General features: G+C 39.5%; 2 protein-coding genes across 2 annotated transcripts in view; both read left to right on the top strand.

The window, feature by feature from the left end:
- map3k5 (mitogen-activated protein kinase kinase kinase 5) overlaps positions 1-13,251 on the top strand; it is a 78,489-nt gene extending 65,238 nt beyond the window's left edge. Inside the window, exons 19-30 of the mRNA XM_083898614.1 lie at positions 860-1,017; positions 3,988-4,165; positions 5,300-5,317; positions 5,958-6,135; positions 6,225-6,393; positions 7,533-7,718; positions 8,902-9,007; positions 9,433-9,688; positions 9,787-9,899; positions 10,776-10,897; positions 11,084-11,160; positions 12,290-13,251. Of these exons, the coding sequence (XP_083754740.1) occupies positions 860-1,017; positions 3,988-4,165; positions 5,300-5,317; positions 5,958-6,135; positions 6,225-6,393; positions 7,533-7,718; positions 8,902-9,007; positions 9,433-9,688; positions 9,787-9,899; positions 10,776-10,897; positions 11,084-11,160; positions 12,290-12,350 (1,622 nt within the window). The 3' untranslated portion in view covers positions 12,351-13,251. The remainder of the gene's footprint in view (positions 1-859; positions 1,018-3,987; positions 4,166-5,299; positions 5,318-5,957; positions 6,136-6,224; positions 6,394-7,532; positions 7,719-8,901; positions 9,008-9,432; positions 9,689-9,786; positions 9,900-10,775; positions 10,898-11,083; positions 11,161-12,289) is intronic.
- Positions 13,252-14,341: 1,090 nt separating this feature from the next.
- Positions 14,342-22,108, top strand: lrp11 (low density lipoprotein receptor-related protein 11; the record flags this gene model as incomplete). The annotated part of the gene is made up of 9 exons (XM_083898613.1): positions 14,342-14,987; positions 17,574-17,734; positions 18,639-18,780; positions 18,871-18,996; positions 19,206-19,385; positions 20,615-20,782; positions 20,869-20,925; positions 21,223-21,330; positions 21,954-22,108. 9 exons carry the CDS (start codon positions 14,342-14,344, stop codon positions 22,106-22,108), a joined length of 1,743 nt encoding a protein of 580 aa, XP_083754739.1.
- Between the last annotated feature and the right edge of the window lie 536 nt (positions 22,109-22,644).

The raw sequence follows: 22,644 nt of genomic DNA, 5'->3' as shown, positions 1-22,644 counted from the left end.
ATACCTTTTTTAATTGAATGTTTCACCTAAAACTTCCTTGTTTCATGTAGAATGTAATGTTCTTTATTTCTGACAAGCCACAGTTGACCTAAGTGCTTTTACAAAATAAAGCATCACAGACACGCCAAAACAAATCAAGGCTTGAAAATGACAAATAAAAACACACAAGAATAAAAAAATTAAATAGAATTTGTTTTATTTGGGATTTAAAAAGTCTTTAAATTCAATTCATTTGACTGTAATTAATAATTTAAGAAGAAAAAACACAGTAACACACTAACACACAGTTAATCCACGTTGTGTGTTATTTATACTATTAATTCAGAATGTATTATATGATATGAATCCATCACAGTCATTATAGATAATGTGTTTAATGTGTCTAAAGATTTAAAATAAACTCATATCAGGGAATGTATGTTTCCACCATGCGACGTGCATGTGTTAGCTAGCGGTAAGCTAGTTAGCTTTTAGCGTTAGCTTAAAAATATTCCATTGGGAGACTTGTTCCAAGACAAATTGAATGTTTCTGAAGTCTGTAAAACTAAACCTATAGTATATTAACATCTGTTAAACAAAAAAGAAGAACAAGAACCCCACATCTTGCAAACTCTGAGCTTTCTGAACCTTTTACCACTTGCGAGAGCATGAGTATGACGTCAAATCTTGTAAACACAACCCTAATTTCTTGCTTAAATATGCATGAGAAAATATTTGTACCACTTTGAAGCTCATGAGTTCAAACAGAAGTGTTTGTTTCCCTCACAGAAATGATGAAAAGAATCAGATTTTTTTAGCGGTTAGTGAAAAATTAGTCAATCTCACGTGTATTTGTTGTTGTGTTGTTGTTGTTTTTCAGGAACGCTGCAGTACATGGCTCCTGAAATCATAGACAAAGGTCCTCGGGGATACGGCAAACCGGCGGACATCTGGTCCCTGGGCTGCACCATCATCGAAATGGCCACCGGGAAACCGCCGTTCTACGAGCTGGGAGAACCGCAGGCCGCCATGTTCAAGGTGAGTCGTGAGCTATTTTTAGCAAACGCATTGTGGAAGGGACAGTGAACAGCTGTTTGTTTGTGTGGTACAAGGTGTTTTTAAGGCATTAACAGTCCATCGTCTTAGAGCTGGAAGAAGTCGAGGATTCAGAAGTGTTTACTTTCATTATGCACGTAAAATGAAGAAGTTCCCTGTGGTAAGCTAGTTAGCTTTTAGCATTAACTGAAAAATATTCAATTGGGAGACTATTTTAATGTTTCTGAAATCTGTATAACTAAAATGATAGTATATTAACATGTGTTATACACATAACACACACATATATATATATATATATATATATATATATATATATATATATATATATATATATATATATACATATATACATATGTATAGATATATAAGCAGTCCACTTTATATGTTTCATATGTGATTATTGCAGCATAAAGTGCGTAAATTATCCGGCAACACAAATTAACGATCAAATAAATCATTCAAATTAACAAATTAACATTGGCCGCAAGTACAAATGAAATGTTCCTACACAAAATATCACTATATTCTTATATATATATATATATATATATATACATACAGTATATACCTGCTGTACTAGGTCATATTTGAAATAACTCATCATTTTGCTGAATAATTGTTTATTAAAAATGATCGTATGTATTTTACAGCAGTTTACAAAAACATTTATCATATATATATATATATATATATATATATATATATATATAATATTATATAGATAAAAAAAACACTGACCTAGTCAGGACCATTAGTCCTCATGGTGACCAAAAACCTGGTCCTAATGAGGCAGAACCTCATTTATAAGGAAATTGGTTAAGTTTAGGGCCAATTTTTTGAATTGTGGTTAAATAAGTTAAGTTAAGTTTAGTTAGTCGTTAGTTGTTTCTGCAAATGAATGGAAGTTAATGCAGTGTCTTGACAAGTGTGTGTGTGTTTGTGTTTGTGTGCGTGTGTGTGTGTGTGTGTGGACGACCTTTTGTCATTGAAAGTATTAGCCCAGTGTGATGGCAACAGACACATGAGCCCTTACTGTACATGTTCATATTGATAAAACTCTTATTACTATTATTATTATTATTACTATTAGCCTGTGTTTTCATTACGATAATCATTCTCTCTCTCGAACTTCCGTGAAACAGTGGCGGTTGGATTTGCGTCACTTGGCGTTTGTTTATCCAAAAACCCTGACGGGAAAAAAAAAGCGTTCTACCCAGCATCCACTGTGTTTTTCACACAGGGAGGGTTATTATGACACGACACACACACACCGCCACACCCTCTCTGAGTTAAAAAAGAGTGCCTCCCTCGCTACTGCTGCGTCTTTACTTTTCATTTTAAATAATCAGCAAATCTGCTTTTTCGCCTCTTATTGAATCAGCCGTCGTGCACCTGCCTCGCGTCTCCACCTGCGTGTCGAGGCAGGAGTCGCTGTGCAGCGTCGAGGACTTTTGTTGAACCACAAACAAAAGGAAATCTGTGTGCATTGAAATCTATACTGGCTGTGTTTGCGCTGGACGGAAAAGTTAAGTGCCGTTCGCCATGTGTCATTCATTAAAGGGCTGTATGGTGCTGTATGTTCACGGCTTTGTCTGCAGAACAGCAATTCAGTGCGTGAATCATGGAAAGTTCCAACCAGAGCGACTCAATTAAAGGGATTTGAGGCATTTGTTACCATGTAAATAACAAAAAATAGAATAGAATAGAAAAGAAAATTGCTTAAATCAGGGGTCTCAAACTCAAATGACCTGAGCGTCTCGTCTAAGGGTGGGTAAAATAAATTTGAGATGATAAACTGTCTCAATGTCCAAACACAGGCCAAAAAAAATTATATACAGGCATGAGTGAAATTACCATAATAACCTCAGGACTTTGACGTGCAACTTCTCCGCTTTCAGAAACTGTCGGAATTTTTCCAAAAGCACAAACCGTCGCGTTAATTACGGTGAAGCAAATTGCGCTTGTGCGACATGTGTCGTCTGTGATACGCTCAGGTGTTAAAGGGTTAAAAATTCAAATTTAAAATACAATAGTGCATTAACACAATTAGCCTGCTATTATAATTGGCCAGTATGAAAAAGTAAGTGAAAAAAAGCTAATTTTGCGTAAACAGGGAGTGATTTGAGCTTAAAAAATATCATGATTTTCCATCGTGATATCGCAGTAATGACATTTGTGATTACATTTCAAAAATAAAAGTGGTTTTATATTTGGAAAATTCACAATAAAGTCCAATTTACGATGCAAACATTTGTCTGCAAATGCTAGGGGTGGGGCTTAAACGATACAGTGAAATATCGCAATATTTTTTCGTGCCAATATATCTATTTTTAATTGCGTATAATTTTTTAACGGATGTTGGAAATAAACATTAAACTCTACAGTAAATAGTCAATTGACGTTTCATTGCACTAGATGGCGCCAAGTGCTCGCTCGCTGTGAGTATATCGCAATATATGATTTCACGATATCGCGATAATTATCGTATCGTGACCTAAAGAACTTATTGATGTTACTGTAAGTGGCGGGAAACACTGAGACACAGGTACTTTATTAACCCCCCCTGGTGGCAACTAAAGGGCAAGCAGCTACAAGTCTAACAAAAGACAGCAAGAATATTTCAAATATCACAGTAGATCAGCTGTGTCCCGTCTGAAAAAGATATGATCTCATGTTTCATCTGCACTTATCTGCGTAGGTGTGTAGACTTTTTACGATTCTCCATGTACTCTTCACTCATCCTTGTGGAATTCCTCCAGGGAGGGAGGGGCAGCATCTCCCCGCCGACCCCAGGTCAACATTCCTCGTCGGCCACGAGAGGAATTTCTGCCGTTCCCATTGTCATGAGTGTCTTTTCTCTTGAACTTGGGAGTGTTTTCTGCTCTCAGCTGTTGTCCCACAGCGGCAGAAAAACACTCACTGTTGCCCCCTTGTGTTGTCTTTGTGCAGGTGGGCATGTTTAAGATCCACCCAGAGATCCCAGAGTCCATGTCGCTGGAGGCCAAAGCCTTCATCCTGCGCTGCTTCGAGCCCGACCCGGACCGCAGAGCCACCGCGCTGGACCTGCTCACCGACGAGTTCCTCACGGTCACCAGCCGCAAGAAGAAGAGCAAGGGCAGCTTCACAGGTGACGTCTGGGTCAAGAGCTAGGGCTCAACCATTCATGGACACTTTGATCAAAAATCGCAATACTGACTGCTGCAATTTTCTTCTTTGTTTCTCACAGATCTGCACAAATATCACACAGTAATCTTTTTGAATACTTTAGAATAATCACAAAAAAAGTACAGTTCAACCATATCAAAATCATTTTGCACTTTCAGTCAAAATAATCGCAATAGTGTTCCAATAACATCGGAAGTCGGAACTGGTTTGTGACGTCGCCTTTCCCGATTTGTCCGCATTCAAGTTGTAAAGTCGGAAAAACAACAAAAAACTGCTGCCGCGTCTTTGCCGTAGCCATTGTTAGCCATAGTTAGCGATACCAGCTAAACACGGTATTTTACATATACGTAAATAGCGTAGCAACATGTCCACAGATACAAAATCGACTTAATGTGAAACATTTATTTTTGCTATACTTTGCACCTTACAGTGAAATTGGGGCAGAGCTATCGTTTCAGTGGACTAGCATACACACATTCTTGCGTACATTCACTCAAACATTTAACAGAATATGCGTCTGTCATTGTTTATGCTAACATCTATGCTAACTCTGTCAATGTAAGAATGCTAGTGCAATTTCCCAGCACTTGTTCAAGCTTTCAGGGTCAGTTTATTCACAATTTAGCCCCAAAAAAGTCGCAATTATTCACATAAACACTAACTTTACGTTTAAACGAGGGTAACGCTAGCTTCCCCGAGAAACACTTGAGGCTACTTAGCGTGTTTGAGATTCCTGCTGCCGCTAACTGGACGTTAAAAGATGCTTTTAGCGTCACTTAATCCCAGGCGGTCAGGTTCCCCCCCCACCCCCTGCAATCTGCAGAAAATGATGAGCGTAAATCTGTTCCCAACGACACTGAGGTCGATTTTAAGAGCCGACAATCCCGCGTTATCACTGAAGGTCAATATGTGCTTTGTTGTGAGTGTCTTTTAATTGCAGATTGATTAAAGTGTCACGTATCGTGTTTCCATGTGGCCACAGCTCCTCTGTGTGCTTGTAAATGATCATTTTTGTTCTATTTAAACTGAGAAATAACGCTGTTTTATCCTCATAATGACACACTTTCTTGTTTCTTTATGTTTGTTTCCCTCACAGCTCTGTCACCAGGGACCGGTGAGTTTGTTTTACTCTCTCCTCTCATTGTTTCACACATATTTACCACTAGAGGGAACACTTTATAAACACGGCGTCAGCTCCAGGAAAAGTGGAAAAGAATCAGATTTGATTTAATTTTTTTGTTGTTCTGCCCGTGGCTTCCTGACTTCAACAACTCCATGATCTCAGAAATAGATTTCTCCATAAACATTTTAATCAGAAATCAAACATAGTTCAGTGTTCCCCCACAGGGACAACAGCTGCAGAACAAGACACAAGACAGTTTATACAGGAAGTAAACATGTCGTAAAACACTTAAGAACGGTAAAGAATGCATGAAAAACAATGTAGAAACAAGGTTTGAAGAACCGGAAACTACAGTACACGATGGAATTAGGATAGTTTCATAATCAATGAATCTGTTTTCCCAAATAATCCATTCATTTGGTCCATAAAATGTCAGAAAATATTATAAACCAGTGTTTCCCAAACCTGGAAATGTCTTGTTTTGACCACACACTTCTTAAGTTTAGGTTTTAATGATTTCTTTGTTATATGGAGCAAAAAAAACAGAAAATATTCACATTTAAGAAGCTGAATAACTTCTTCTTCTACGACAACAGCGCTCTTATTTTGATTGTATTTTTCTGTTCCTCAGAGTACATCCGCAGTATCTCCCTGCCGGTGCCGGTGGTGGTGGAGGACACGAGCAGCAGCAGCGAGTACGGCTCCGTCTCCCCCGACAACGACCTGAACACCAACCCCTTCATCTTCAAGCCCAGCACCAAGTGCTACAGCGAGAGGGACGTCAAAGGGCCCAGGTCGCTCTTTCTCAGGTACTTAACGCGCGGAATAATAATCAAGAAGAAAACCACAGGTAATTAAAGCAATTGACCCACGTGACGTTTTGTTGTTTTTGACGCAGCATTCCCGTGGAGAACTTCGAGGACCACAGCGCGCCGCCGTCCCCAGACGAGAAGGACTCGGGCTTCTTCATGCTTCGCAAGGACAGCGAGAGACGAGCCACGCTGCACCACATCCTGACGGAGGACGGGGACAAGGTGGTGGCAAACCTGATGGAGGCGCTCTCACAGGTGTGCTTCAGGGCTCAGAGATGTTCTTCTGCTTACTTTAGTTGTAACAAGTCGTTATTTCAATTGTTTGATCTGTTTTTCGACGATTCTCTGTAAACCCTAGAGATCGCTGTATGCTAAAATCCACATAGTTCATTTATCACCATGTAACTTGACCAAAGAAGCATTAGTCGTGTTCTTTACAATTTCAGTTGTAAAGAACTGTTAAAAATTCATATTTAAAGCAGCTGTTGTCAAACTTTATTGACTTTATTACAATACCAATTGTAATTCTGTCTGCCGTTACCAGGGGGCACTGTTTTTTTTTTGTTTTTTTTTAATTGAATATTTTCATATAGACGTCTTCAGGGCTGGAATATCATCAATCCAAGGAAGTTTGGTTTAGATCGGAACAGGATTCACAAAGTTATAACAATTAGTTTTTTGTCGCAAAAATCCGAATTTGCGCCCTGGCCGTTGAAATACCGTTAAACAATGCGTTATCATATTCAACACGCATCATCTACCATGTGTTCTGAGTGTTTTCACCAATTTTGAGTTGGATACGACAATCTCTGTAAAAGTTATTCCCGAAATCGTAAAAAAGTAACTTTTTTTTTGGTTTATTTTCTGTCACCACCAGGAGGCGATGTTTTCAAACTTGACGTTTTTTACATAGGCATTATAGGTTATAAGAGTTTGGTCTGAATTTTCGCCAACTTGCGAACTAATGCGACATTTGAAAAAAACGTGCTAGCACTTAAAGGGATACTTCACCGATTTGAATGTGTTTGTATTGCTAGAATAGCAGGAGCATTTTTGAGAAAATGTGCTTCCCTCCCTCAGTTTTTCACTGAGTTGAAAAAAAAATCTGTTTTCCATTTTCAAAATTTGCCCTATTGTGATGCAAAACGCGTCATTTGACTCACAGTAGGGCACATTTGGATAAGGGAAAACAGATTTTTTTACAGTGACCTCACCACGTTTTGACCATCACACCTGTTATAAATTGATGTACCGTCAAAATAATCCATCCAATCAACATTGTGTTGCTTTAAAATGCTTTTGAAAAGATGCCTCGATTCAGTCGCTCTTTATTAGGTACATACGGTGTGTACCTAATAAAATGGCCTCTGTCCTCACCCTCCTCTCGCCTCCAGGGCTCGGAGGTGACGAAGCTGAAGCCGCAGCTCATCTCCACCCTCGTGGTCAGCCTGGCCGACTTTGTGCGCATGGCGGACCGGAAGATCATCGCCAACACGCTGTCGCAGCTCAAGCTGGAGCTGGACTTTGACAGCACCGCCATCAGTCAGCTGCAGGTGGTGCTGTTCGGATTCCAGGACGCTGTGAGTACGCCGTGTTTGAGTCTCAGCTCTGTCTCTCTGAATTATTTAATCAGCCTGATAATGAATCAACCCAAACCCAAAATATTCCACCTCTATCTCTCTCTCTCTCTCTCTGCTGCAGATCGTCTATCACACTCACAATTTGCCGCAGTGGCAAAACAAACTGTCTTTATCTTGTTTTATGACACATTTGGATTAAAGTCTTTTCTCTTTTTCTCCCCCTACATCTTTAACATGTGATTTGCTGTGATCGCACATTTTTGTAAAATAACCGCTAACCTTTAACGTGACGCAGTGGGCGGAGTCGAGCTGTCACGACTAATTGCACCGTGGCGTTCTGCGTCTCCTCCTCCCGTCACAAATGAGACTGAAATTCAATTGTGAAAAAGGAGTCAGTGGTTGTTTTTCTATCAGGAGGACTGGTTGCATAATCCTGCTCCAGGGTGAGCCTCTGATGCCCCCTAGTGGTCATCAACGGAAACTATTAAGTGTAGATTGTAGAAGTAAATTGCAAACATGCCACTTTAAATTGTTCAGTTTTAATTGTCTTGCTTTATTTTAGTACAATTTTAAGTAATGCTTTCAAAAAGTTGTTATTTATGTGGAAAATAACAACCTAAATTCACATTTTTATGCCCAAATATGAGCCTTTTTACAAGTAAACAACTATAATTTAACATCTTAATCTATAATGTGAAATAATAATGAGCTTTACTATTTTTTCAGTTTTATAATATAATAATAATTATTTTATTTTATCATTAAAAAGTATAGTATAGTATAAACACTGTACATGTGTGAAACCAGTGTAGAAGTTCATATTTTGATGGTGTTATATTATTTATAATTTGTGTTTTTCACGTTATTTGCTGTATTTTGCATGTTATTGTATTTTATTTCACATATCACATCTTGTTAAACACTTTATTGCAGGTTTTTCACAAAAGGTGCCGCGTAAATGAAGTTTAATGTGATATAATACAGTAAATATTGACCTGAAGCTTGACTTAATCAATGTTTCTTTAAGAAGAAACTCACAAATAAACAAAAAAACACACACACACACACACAAAATACAGAATATACACCACCAAAATCTATAAAAAATAGTCATAATAATAAAATAAAATGATATAAACCCCTGTATTAAGACACAATCTCTGTGTGTTTTCTCGTCTCTCAGGTGAACAAAGTGCTGAGAAACCACAACATCAAGCCTCACTGGATGTTCGCTCTGGACAACATCATCCGTAAAGCCGTGCAGACGGCCATCACCATCCTGGTGCCAGGTACACTCATAATCTCTCTGTGTGTAATCTGGAGCAGAGCAGTCATTAAAACATTAGCCGCTCTGGCTGTCCGATAACAACATTTAGGCTTAATCTGATCCTAAACTCAGATTAAGAATCATTGTCTGAAGTAGTCTTCGTTTGAGGCAGGAGCTGCTGCACTAAATCACATGTATTTCTATAAATTTCCTGTATTTTCACTGATTATCAGCCATTTTAATCTTCTCAAAATGTGTTTACAGACACTTTTAAAGGTCCAGTCTGTAACTTTTTAGTGTTTTTTTAGTCGAAATTGAATCTACAAACTCCTTTTTATTGTGTTTTATTGCGCCTTTTGTGTCTTTTTTTTATTATTAATACCTTGTTTCTGCAGTGTTACTACTTAAATACTACTTAAAATAATCTGTGTGTGTGTGTGTGTCTAGAACTGAGGCCTCACTTCAGCCTGGCGTCCGAGAGCGACGCCGCCGACCAAGCGGACGTGGACGACGTGGACGACGACGGCGACGCGGTGGGACGCTCCGCCCACCAGAGCCGGGCGCCGCCCGTCGTCGCCCACGACGACACGGTGGCGACGTCGGGCGTGAGCACGCTCAGCTCCACCGTGTCGCACGAGTCGCACCACGCGCAGCATCGCTCCGTTAGCATGGAGCTGGGCCGCATGAAGCTGGAGACCAACAGGTGATAACAACACGTCGTCGTCGTCGTCATCATCTGTCGTCTAAAGACTTGTGATTGAGTTATTTATGAAGTATAAATGTGACGTGGTTTGACTGCAGGCTGCTGGAACAGCTGCTGGAGAAGGAGAGGGAGTATCAGGCCATTCTGCAGCAAGTGCTGGAGGAGAGAGAGCAGGAGATCAGACTACTGAGGCTGCGATCTGAGCCCGCAGGTATGACATCATCTAAGATTTAGGGCTGCAGTGATCTAATATTTTTGTCAGAAGCATCCAGTTGCTAACGCTTCCGGCACACACTAGCGTAAACATTAGCTAATGTAGCGTACCCCGGCTGCAGCTATCGAATATTTTTGTAATCGAGTATTCGACCAATTATTTTTCAATGGGCGCAAAATTATTATTAGTATTATTTTATTTTTTAAAGTAAGCTACATTAAGCTAGATTGATGCTAGCTATTACATCAGCTAGCATCAATGTTTATGTTAGCGTGTGCGTCTGCTAAAATGGTCCGTGTGGAGCAATGACGCGAAGGCATTTATTCTTAAATTTCTTTTTCGTCGTGGATTTCAGGGTAAAAATGGCGTTCTATTTTAATAAGTCGGAATGGGGAGTAGACCACATATTTTTTTATATTTTTTTTTCAATTTAAAAGAAAAAAAATCCAATTACTTGATTAATCGAGGAATAATCGGTAGAATACTCAATTACAAAAATATTCGATAGCTGCGGCCCTAGTAAGCTACATTTAATCAGCTAGCATCAATGTTTACGTTAGCATGTGCCGGCAGCGTTAGCAACTGGATGCTTTGGGCTCAGACGCTGGATCATTGCGGACGCGCTGTTGTGGTACGCCAGTTGTTGTTGTTGTCCTTGTTGTCTTCTTGTTTAAGGGTGAAATTACATTTTCTGCCGTTTACGGCCTGTTTCGCCCTCGTTGCAGCCCTATTCATGTTTATTTCACCAACTATACAAACACACCTGAACTGAAACTACTTAAATTTGGCGTTGATTCCTCTTAAACACGTGTTATTCTTCGTGCAGTTTTTATAGCACTCATAAACGTTTGTCCTCCCTGTCTTCTCCAGCAGATGTCCCCATGTCCACCTCAGAGGGACAGACACAGACGAGTCCACCTGCAGAGAGACGTGAAGACCCGGAGCTGAGCAGCTGGCTGAGGCTTCACGGCGCCGACCAGGACGCCATAGACAAAGTGAGTCACACGGATTAATGGATTAGCCAAAGCAGCTTCTGTAAAATATTATCAGCATTGTCTCAATGAAGGAACTCCACTTCTGCTTTTTTTTTGGAGATTATTTTGCTCATAAACACTCAAAAACACTATTCACAACACAACATATCTCAATAAAATCTTGTGTCCTCCTGTCTGTGTCTTCAGATACTGAACGAGGCGTACACGCTGAACGACGTCCTCCACGATGTGACGAGAGACGACCTGAAGACTTTAAGACTGAGGTAAAAAGAAACGGTTTTCTTCTGCATTCAGCTTTAAATTGCATTGTCGAAATTTGTTACGATCACAACAATTGACTGATGTGGATCCCATAAGGGTTAAATGTGGCAAATTACACAGGTCACATATAGTTTCAGCAACATGACATTTAAGTGTCGTCTTACTTACTTGCAATTTCATTTCAAAAGTTGCCTTCAAGCCTGAAAGGAAGTAACTAGCATTTATTTTCGTCGTTGACCAAAAGCGTTGTCGCACTCTCTGTTGTTGGAAACGTCTCCGCAGAATAAACCGCTGCCATGTTTCAACCCGAGTGAATAACGTAGATTACACTGGTAGATTACTCCTGGAAAAGGGTGGTTTCGAGGTTTTGTTACACGCTTAAAAACAAGTTTTTGTCAAAAAATGCTGCCTTACGTTAACGGCGTTAGCGGTGTCAACATAACGCACGGTAACGCATGACGAGTTTCCATGACAACTGACCAGAAAACACGGCGTGCGACATCATGTTTACTTGACTCCCGATTGTTCAAATGAGTCTCTAAAGTAACGCTAAACTTTAAAAACAGAGGCACACGTACTCAGTACACTTGTACACTGGTTATTTGTAGCGCTGCTGTTTTCGTTTAATAAACAGACCACTGCAGTTCAGCTGTAGGCACGCTAACCGGTGCTAAAAGAGCTAACGGAGTTAAAGGAGCTAACGGAGCTAATGGAGCTAATGGAGCTAACTGGTAAACGGTGCCTGGACTCCGGTGCGCGGCACGTAAACATGACGTCACGCGCGTCTTTTTCCGGTCAGTCGTCATGGAAACGCGCCATGCGTTAATATGCGTTATGCTAACGCCGTTAGCGCTACAGAAAACTTTAAAAAATGTTGATCAGTGTCCACAAACCAATGTGGTTCAGTTTTAATGATTTCATGGAACAAAGAAACAAAGAAAATGATCACGCTTAAGAAGCTAAAACAATCAGTAATCTTGTTTTTATCATGAAAAAAGCTTCAAACTGTTGACGATTAATTTTGTAATCTATGAATTGTTTCAGCTCTGGTCTCAACAATGACAGAAACAGTGTTGACAGATGGTCCTCTCTGCTGTATGTTGTATAACTAACTGTCTCTGTCTCTAACAGAGGTGGAATCCTGTGTAAACTATGGAAAACCATCACAGACTACAGACAGACGCCGACCTGAGGCAGAGACCACTCCAGAACCTTGATCGTCCTCCTCAGCTCAGTCTTCTTCTTCTCTTTACCTCAGTATTTATATCAGAGCTTTCAGACGTTCAGGAGAAGAAGAGATGTCGGCCGTTTATATATATATATATATATATATAATGTGTGTATATGAGTGTGTTACATACACACACACACACATAGAGAGAGAGTGAGCGGCAGAGTCGTAGTATTTCATAGCTTTTTTGATGACGACAACGAGGACTTTTGAGGTCAAACGATTACTGACAAGTGCCACTCGTTTATTTTGTTACAGGTGTTTTAAAAAAAGAGAGAATTTGTGGGACAAGAATCAACCATTTGAACCTTAAAAATAACTATTTTCCTCCTGTCTTTAAGAGACGTTTACAGAACTGACCGTTTTTTCTAACACAAGCCTGAGATACAAAAATACTACGTTCAAAACATCGCATCACTACTTTATTTAATTTTTTTATTATTATTTAATCTTAATCTTTAGGTAATCTGAAGGATGTCAGCGCATGCCATGTTTTTTTTGTTTTTTTTCTGTACTAAGACTAATTTAATTTTCGGTTGTTTTTGTTTCTCACATTTCTTTTCTTTTTTATATCAAAAAAATCTCAATTTTTTTTCACAAACGTGTAAATATTGTGTTATAATGATAATTATGTGTGAATCAAACATATCGATAAACATGAATAACCTATGACAAACACGTGAAAGATTAAATTTGATATTGTTATTATTATTGTTGTATTTTCTAGTGTCAAAAGTCATAGGAGGTTAACATTTAGTTTGTAATTTAACGTCGCATCGGATCATTTTGTTCTGTTTTTAACTGTCGTTCGCTGACTAAACTAAAAAAAAAAATTGTGCCCGTGTGATGGAGTCATTCATTCATTCAGTCACTCATTCATGTTGTCATGAAAAATATGATGAAATATGTCACATGGAACATGATGTCAAAAACAATGGAGGGGGGGAGGGGCTAAATCATGAGCAGTGTTTGTTTTGTTTTGAAATTCAAGATTCTTGTGTCATTGTTTAATAAAAAAGTTTTCATCTTGAAATTGTGAAGCAAATAATGTGTTACAGACATGACTGAGTAGAGATTACATTTGGATTATTTTTGATTATTTTACAGGACAATAAACAAACAAGCCATTTTTAAACACGTACAGCAAATACATGTCGTAAAATATTAATCTTAATATATAGAAATATAGACATATATATATATAGAACTCTAAAATGGTTGACAAACTTAAATACTTAAATAAACTACCATTGGTAGCATCCAATTAATTAAATTAATTAAGCAATTTATCTAAAATATAAATGTAAAAATGTAATTAATACATTATTCGATTCATTAATATTTATTAATTATTAATATTAAACATATATTTGTTAATAATTAATTATATATACACACATCACATGAGTAAATGTGTGCATATTTGTAGCTAATTTATATATATTTCTTTGTAAAATCATCATCAAAAATATTTTGAATTGGCAAATTAAGAATTTCCACAAGATGTTTGGTCAATTGCATTTTATTGTATTAAAAAAAAAATTACGCATAAATATCGACATAAATTTTGGTTTAAAAAAAAAATCTGAAATATTTGTGTTGGGACCCCCAAAAATATTACCCGCGACCCATGTGTGGTCCGCGCCCCAGCCTTTGAGAACATACTATCAGTCAGGTGCAGTTGCTGGAGGTAGTGACGTCACTGCCGTGCGGAGGAGAAGGAGGAGGAGCCCGCTTACATCTCGCGACAGTCTCCGCCTCACCATGACAACAACCCGGTTTTTTCCGGCTCTGCCACCGAAGGAAGCGTTCACCTGGAGCCTGAAATAGCGTCATGGTAATAATGTGTGTTTTTAGGTGAAAATGTTCACGTAAGAATCTGATATTTCACGCGTCGCAGAGTCTCCGTGGGTTGAATCTGCGTGACCGTCCTCCTCCTCCTCCTCCTCATCATGGCTCTGCCTCAGCTCCAGCATCCTCCGCCGCGCCTCCCTCTTGTCCTCGTCCTGTCGTCGCTGTTGTTGTTGTTGTCCTCCGTCCATCGCACGGACACTCGCTCCTCTCAAATATCCGACCTGAAATCCAAGATTTCCGGCGTGGAGGAGCTGCTGGAGGAGTTCCGCAAGCAGCTGCAGCAGGACCAGGCGTCGCATCGAGCCGGAGACGCCGCCGCCGCCGCCGCCGCCGCGGCGATTGACTCCTGCGCGGGGGACTTCGACGCCGCCGGGGAGCGGATCATCCGCGCCCGGGACTCCATCGAACAGGGCGCCACCTTCCTGCTGGCGCCGGAGCGCGTCTTCACGTGGAGGGACTGTCTCCACGCGTGCTGCTCGCAGCCGCACTGCACCGTGGCGGTGGTTCAGGAGGAGCCGAGGCCGGAGCCCGGCGGCGGGCTCTCCTGTTACCTGTTCAACTGCACCTACCGAGGCCGACACGTGTGCTTCTTCGCCCCGCAGCAGGGATTCAGCACGTACAGCAGGACCGGCAACAGCAGCCAGGGACAGGGACAGGGACACGGCGTCCTCCCCGCTGCTCCATCCAGAGGCTCCTCCAGGAGGCCCGGGGCGGAGGAGGACGAGCTGGAGGAGGCGACACAAGGTGAGGCATGATGCTGCTCATCATTGACTGTGGATCTGCGACGATTATTCGATTGATCGGCTATTAATCAACTATTTTTGATATTCAATTCATCGGTTCAGGTGTTTCTATTAATAATAAAAACAAGATCAAAGTTTGAGTCTTGTTTGTTGACAAATATAATGCATTATTATTACTATTATTATTATTATTATTATTAATAATAATAATAACAATAATAATAATAATAATAAAACAAGAACATCATCTTTTCAAGACATTTTCTGACATTTATTGACCAAATAAGGACTGGATTATGAAAATAATTGTTATTTGTGCTCATAAGAGAATGAATGAATTTATGAAGGCTTTCTTTCTAACTAAAACATTCACATTATCACAAAAATGTGATATTCCATATCAAGTATCATTGCAATAATCCAGAAAATAATCTGCAGATTATAAAAATTATCATTAGTTGCTGCACTGAATGAATGAATGAATGAAGGCTTTATTTCAAACATATAACACTTTAAAAAACAAAACAAAACCCACTCTTAATTGAGAAAATTATGACAAAAATTGATATTTCAATACACAATATCATCGCGATAATTCAGACAATATATGTATGTATGTGTGTGTACAGATTTATATGTTAGTAAATAAATGATGAGACTTCTGCTTTCCCTTTTTCTTTGACTTTAGGTCAAAGTTCGACTTTAATGAGTGGTAGTTTAGTTTTTATTTCTCATGTAAAGAGGATTTAATGTTTTTTATTGTGTAAAAACACTCCCATAATTCAGCTGTAGCTCCCACAATCTGCTGCTTATCTGCTTAAACCTGAGTTAATGATTTGTCAGAACACTGAGAGCAGAAGCAGAAGCAGGTGTTTTCATGGTGTCGTCTCCTCTCTTTAATTACGAATGAAGCCTCATAATCAGTCACAGAATGTGTTCAATTAAGTCTAAAACAGAGGATATTTGACACTTTCAGCTTTTTTTATGTTTTATCTGCAATTAATGGGGAAACTTTTTTTTTAATGTTTTAGCTATAAAATAAAACTGTTCATGTTTAAATCGCCTTTTACTAAATGATAATATGTAGTAAAAATTTAAAAATCACGCAGCTTCTGGTCAAATTGTCATGTATTTTACCAAGAAACAGAGCGATTTAACGTACGTTAAATATGTATATGAAGTTAGGTAAGTAAGTACAGAGTTAGGTAAGTAGATACGAAGTTACGTAGGTAAGTACGAAGTTAAGTAAATAGGTACGAAGTTAGGTATGTATGTATGTACGAAGTTAGGTAAGTAGGTACGAAGTTATGTATGTATGAACAAAGTTAGGTAGGTAGGTACGAAGTTAGGTAAGTAGGTACGAAGTTAGGTAGGTAGGTACGAAGTTAGGTAAGTAGGTACGAAGTTAGGTAAGTAAGTACGAAGTTAGGTAAGTAGGTACGAAGTTAGGTAGGTAGGTACGAAGTTAGGTAAGTAGGTACGAAGTTAGGTAAGTAGGTACGAAGTTAGGTAGGTAGGTACGAAGTTAGGTAAGTAGGTACGAAGTTAGGTAAGTAGGTACGAAGTTAGGTAAGTAGGTACGAAGTTAGATAGGTAGGTACGAAGTTAGGTAAGTAAGTACGAAGTTAGGTAAGTAGGTACGAAGTTAGGTAGGTAGGTACGAAGTTAGGTAAGTAGGTACGAAGTTAGGTAAGTAGGTACAAAGTTATGTATGTATGAACAAAGTTAGGTAAGTAGGTACAAAGTTAGGTAGGTAAGTACAAAGTTAGGTATGAATGTATGTACTAAGTTAGGTAAGGAGGTACGAAGTTAAGTAGGTAGGTACGAAGTTAGGTAAGAAGGTACGAAGTTAGGTAGGTAAGTACGAAGTTAGGTAAGTAGGTACGAAGTTAGGTAAGTAGGTACGAAGTTAGGTAAGTAGGTACAAAGTTAGGTAAGTAGGTACGAAGTTAGGTAAGTAGGTACGAAGTTAGGTAGGTAGGTACGAAGTTAGGTAAGTAAGTACGAAGTTAGGTAAGTAGGTACGAAGTTAGGTAGGTAGGTACGAAGTTAGGTAAGTAGGTACGAAGTTAGGTAAGTAGGTACAAAGTTATGTATGTATGAACAAAGTTAGGTAAGTAGGTACAAAGTTAGGTAGGTAAGTACAAAGTTAGGTATGAATGTATGTACTAAGTTAGGTAAGGAGGTACGAAGTTAAGTAGGTAGGTAGGTACGAAGTTAGGTAAGAAGGTACGAAGTTAGGTAGGTAAGTACGAAGTTAGGTACGTATGTACGAAGTTCGGTAGGTAGGTATGTACGAAGTTAGGTACGAAGTTATGTAGGTAGGTACGAAGTTCAGTAGGTAGGTAAGTATGAAGTTGGGTAAGTAAGTACGAAGTTGGGTAGGTATGTACGAAGTTAGGTATGTATGTACGAAGTTCGGTAGGTAAGAACGAAGTTAGGTATGTACGAAGTTCGGTAAGTAAGTACGAAGTAATTGATTTCTTTGTTCTGTGGAGCAAAGAAAATCAGAAATGATTCACATTTAAGAAGCTGATAAAGCCTGTTTTAGAGTCACTGTTTCAGCTCCATTTGTGTCTTCTTCCAGACGGGGGGGACGAGCCTCCTCGCAGCGACGCGGGACAGGACGTGGTGATCCAGCTGCCCACGGACTGGGCCGTGCTGGACGGCCGGGACAGCGTGGACGACCACGGCATTGGACGCTACGAGTGGACTCTGGTGAGAGGAGACACGGCCATTAACATGAAGGTGAGTGTTGACTTTATATAGAAACACACGTGTATGAAGAGCAGCAGGTGTCGGAGTCGAGTTACACGCATGTGTGTGTGTGTGTGTGTGTGCGATTGTTGAGTTTCAACAGAGATAAGAGCTGCTTGTTTTGTTTTATGTCCCCGAGGACATCCTCTGTCTGTCCACATCATTACAGGTGAACATGAGAACCTGTTTTTATTCAAACACTCATTCACAACCAGGTTTCACTTTTATCACAGATAGATGAATGGATAGATATCTTGCTAGCTTGAAAACAGATAGATGGATAGATTGCTTGATGTCTTGCTAGCTCAATAACTTGCTAGCTTGAAGGAAGATGGATAGATTGCTAGCTTGTTGTCTTATTAGCCTGATAGCTTGCTAGCTTGAAGATAGATTGAGTTCTTGCTAGCTTGATATCTTGCTAGCTTGAAGATCGATAGATAGTTAGATAGATAAATGGCTTGCTAGCTTGATATCTTGCTAGCTTGAAGATAGATAGATAGTTAGGTAGATAAATGGCTTGCTAGCTTGATATCTTGCTAGCTTGAAGATAGATAGATAGATAGATAGATAGATAGATAGATAGATAGATAGATAGATAGATAGATAGATAGATAGATAGATAGATAGATAGATAGATAGATGTCTTGCTAGCTTGAAGATACATAGATAGATAGATGTCTTGCTAGCTTGAAGATAGATAGATAGATAGATAGATAGATAGATAGATAGATAGATAGATAGATAGATAGATATTTGGTAAATAAATGACTTTCGAATTAATTTCATATATATCTTGAGATATAACGATAACAAATTACATTTAAAAAAAGTATATTATGATATCATTTCTGTTGCCCAGTCTTCATTTGTTTTTTAAATAAAATGTGTATTAAAGGTGACTCATCCGGGATTATTGAAGATTAGCGGCCTTCAGGAGGGCGTGTACACATTCCAGATGACGGTCACGGACATGGTGGGTCAGCAGAGCTCCGACAACGTCTCCGTCACCGTGTTGGCGCCCAAACACCAAGCGGAAGGTGAACGTTTTGCCGACTGAATCTTTAAATCTTTAAACGTTTCCAGGTTGTTTATTCATTATTGACATTATCGCGCTCTTGTGTCCACAGTCTGCACCGGTCACTGCTCAAACTACCAGTTCAGGTGCGACGACGGCTGCTGCATCGACATCACGTACGCCTGCGACGGGAAGCAACACTGTCCAGATCGCTCTGACGAAGACTTCTGTCCCAACTGTAAGACACAGTTGTTATTTATTACATTTGTTGGGGTTAAATATTGTAAATAATGTCTAAAACGCTCATAATAATGTACATTTTTAGCAGTTTAATCTACGACCCTTAGGTGTGTTTGTGTTAGTGTATAATCACTTAAAAATAAAGCTTATTTTGTTGTTTTTTTAGCCTACTTCAACTGAAATCATTAATCTGTTCTGTTTCGTTAGTTGACAGCAACAGGAAGACGGTGAATCACCCAGTGGACATTCCCAGTCCTCATGAGTCCATAGAGCAGGCCGCGGATGTGTCCATGCTCCAGACCGGACCCAGGAAGACCAGTCAGGACAGGACCAAGATCCAAGATCCTCCTCAAAGTCCCAGTGAGACGAGGTCTTCAGTTAGTCAAGGTACGAGAGCGTTTATCTAAAAAAACACTTGCTGCTTTGTTAGAGTTTGAGTTTCTGTTTCGACTGAAAAACAAAGACATTTAAAAAAGACATCCTGAGTATCTATCTTTAATGCTTTAAACTAGTATGTAAGGTAGGTAGGAAGTATGTAAGGTAGGTAGGTAGGAAGCAAGGTAGTTAGGTAGGTAGGAATTATGTAAGGTAGGTAGTTAAGTAGGTAGGTAGGTAGGTATGAAGCAAGGTTGGTAGGTCTGTATGAAGTTGGGTAAGTAGGTAGGTAGGAAGTTAGGTGGGTAGCTAGGAAGTATGGTAGGTAGGTACGTATTTGTGTAGGTAGGAAGTAAGGTAGTTGGGTAGGAAGTATGGTTGGTAGGTAGGTAGGTAGGTGTGTAGTTAGGTAGGTAGGTAGGTAGGAAGTATGGTAGGTATGTAGGAAGGCAGGACATATGGTAGGTAGGTAGGAAGTATGTAAGGTAGGTAGGTAGGTCAGTCGGTAGGTTGGTAGTATGTAAGGTAGGTAGGTATGATGTTAGGTAGGTAGTTAGGAATATGATAGGTGGGTAGGAAGTATGGTTGGTAGGTATGTATGTAGGTAGATATTTAGGTAGGTAGGAAGTACGGTAGGTGGGTATGAAGTATGGTTGGTAGGTAGGTATGGAGTTAGGTAGGTATGTAGGTAGGAAGTATGGTAAGTAGGTAGGTAAGTCTGAAGTTAGGCAGTAGGTGGGTAGTTGGGTAGGTAAAAAAAATAACATCACATTAGTGTCATTAGGTCACATGGTCAGAGATTGTTTTAGTGCATGAAGAAGCAGATGGAGCTGCAGTGAGCAGCCACTGAGTCACAGAACTGAACATCCTGGTGAAGCCACAGGGTCTCTGTCTGTCTGTCTGTCTGTCTGTCTGTCTGTCTGTCTGTCTGTCTGTCTGTCTGTCTGTCTGTCTGTCTCTCTGTCTGTCTCTCTGTCTGTCTGTCTGTCTCTCTGTCTGTCTGTCTCTCTCTCTCTGCGTTCCCACAGAAAACAGCTCCTTCAGTCAGAGCAGCAAACAAAGCAGCTCTGTCTGGTCTGACATGTGATCTGTCACTGAGCCTGAGAGTGGACTAAAGTGCCTCCTCCTCTCTCCTTTAACTCTGTGACAAACACACATGAGACCTTGTTGTTTAGTAATACATTGTTGTGTTTTGTCACTGAGCTCCAGTGTCTCACTCTCACTCTTGTCTCCTGGTGCAGATCCGTGTGCTGCAGCTCCAGTCGTCGGGCCGTGTAAAGGAACGTTCCCGCGATGGTACTACGACCAAACCGCTGGAGAGTGTGAGCATTTCCTGTACGGAGGTTGCCAGGGCAACCACAACAACTTCCTGCAGAAATCAGACTGCGTCAGCGAATGTGTACAAAAAAGTGAGGATTATTTTACTTTTGACTCTTCATACTGTAACGGCAACATAAACATACAATCATTTTCTCACTTAATATAAATGTTTCAGGTGCAGCTTTGAACCCGGCGACTGTGGCTCCGCCCATCACCAAACAGACTGAGATAGGTCAGTTATTAGGTTTTTTATTAAAGATTTGTTCACAGACTTTAAAGAAATGTAGATAGATGGATTGTTAACTTGACGCCTTGTTAACTTGATATCTTGCTAGCTTATAGATAGATAGATAGATAGATAGATAGATAGATAGATAGATAGATAGATAGATGGATTGTTAGCTTGACACCTTGCTAACTTGATATCTTGCTATCTTATAGATAGATAGATTACTTAAAAGACTAGTTGTAGTCTTAACTAAATGACGTATTAGTGAAGTTGTTTGTTTTTATTTTTTGGTTGCTGCAGCTGCTCCTAAAATCTCCCAGAGTCAAACAGAGAACGACAACAACAACGACGACGTCCCCGTCTCTAAACCATTTCCAGCCATAGGAGGACATCCTGTCCCAGAGTCTGGTCAGACCACGTTATTATGTCTTTGTCCACTTCCTGTCAATAACTGATCCGTGCAAGTGCAGCCACTTCCTGTCCAAAAAGCTGACGCCAGTTTTTCAAAATGAATTTTAGTATATATTCTTATATAATAAATAAATAAGTTAATCTATTTATGTAATCTTTAGTCTTGGAAATTTTAGTATAATAAAATACACATTTTTATTTCATCTTTTTTTTTTCAGTATTTGTCTTAGAAAATAAAAATATTTTTTTTTATGTTATCTTTAGTTTGAGTTATTTCTAGAAAATAAAACCTTTAGTTTTTGTAGTTATCCTTATAAAATGACATACACATTTTCATGTTATCTTTAATTTTAGCAATATTTTTTAGTCAATAAAATACACATTTTTATGTCATCTTGTGTTATAGTAGTTTTTCTTTAGTCAATAAAATACACATTTTTATGTTCTCTTTAGTTTTAGTAGTTATTCCACAGCTGTCATTAAATGTCAACAGTAACAGGAAGTAGTTTGTAGTAGTTCATTTACACAGAACAAACCTGTTTCCAGTACAGATCACATTTGTTTATTTTCCAGTATTCTGTGTGTAATGTCTCTTGTCTCTGTTTCCCCTCTCCCTGCAGCTGCCATCCTCCCTCTGGCTCTGGGAATCATCATCACGGCGTTGCTGCTGCTCATGATCGGCTGTCGCCTCAGACTCGTCCGTCACAAGCTGAAGAAGGCGCGGCCTCTGACCACCGAGGAGTCCGACTACCTCATCAACGGCATGTACCTGTAGACGAACACGGAGAGTTTGAGCAAAAGGACTTCTTTTTAAATTTGCACTCTCAGCGTCTCGTCTCTGGACCTGAAGAACCCTTTTAAATCTGCTGCTGTTTCTGTCCAAACCAATCACACCGTCATGCTTCTGTGGAGAAATATCAGCCCTGCTGTCTGTGTTCTCCCCTCTGACGTCTGGGACACACACCACATTCTCTTTTATCATTCTTTTACTAATAGTATTTGCTGCATATAAAAACCTGTTGTATTTCTGCCACTGGGTGGCACTGTTGCACCACATTTCATGCTATGCAGTGCCTGCTGTTTTAAGGGTCCCAGAGTAATAGGAAGCCATAGTGAAATTCTCCTAAAAATGAATGTGTGATGCATGTGTTCATCTTGCAGTTAACACATGTTGTACACATTTACTTGTACCTGTGTAGATGTTTTTTCCCCTCCCAAGTGCTGTCTGTCCTGTCAGATTAAAGATTAAAGTTTATTATATATCAAGGATTATTTGTTTTTCTTCCATAGGACAAAACAATCTTTGTTATA

The sequence above is a fragment of the Microchirus variegatus genome (genome assembly GCF_963457635.1).
Source record: "Microchirus variegatus genome assembly, chromosome: 12".
Lineage (NCBI taxonomy): Eukaryota > Metazoa > Chordata > Actinopteri > Pleuronectiformes > Soleidae > Microchirus > Microchirus variegatus.
The sequence above is the reverse complement of the archived record's forward strand: the minus strand, read 5'-3'. Positions and strand labels throughout refer to the sequence as shown.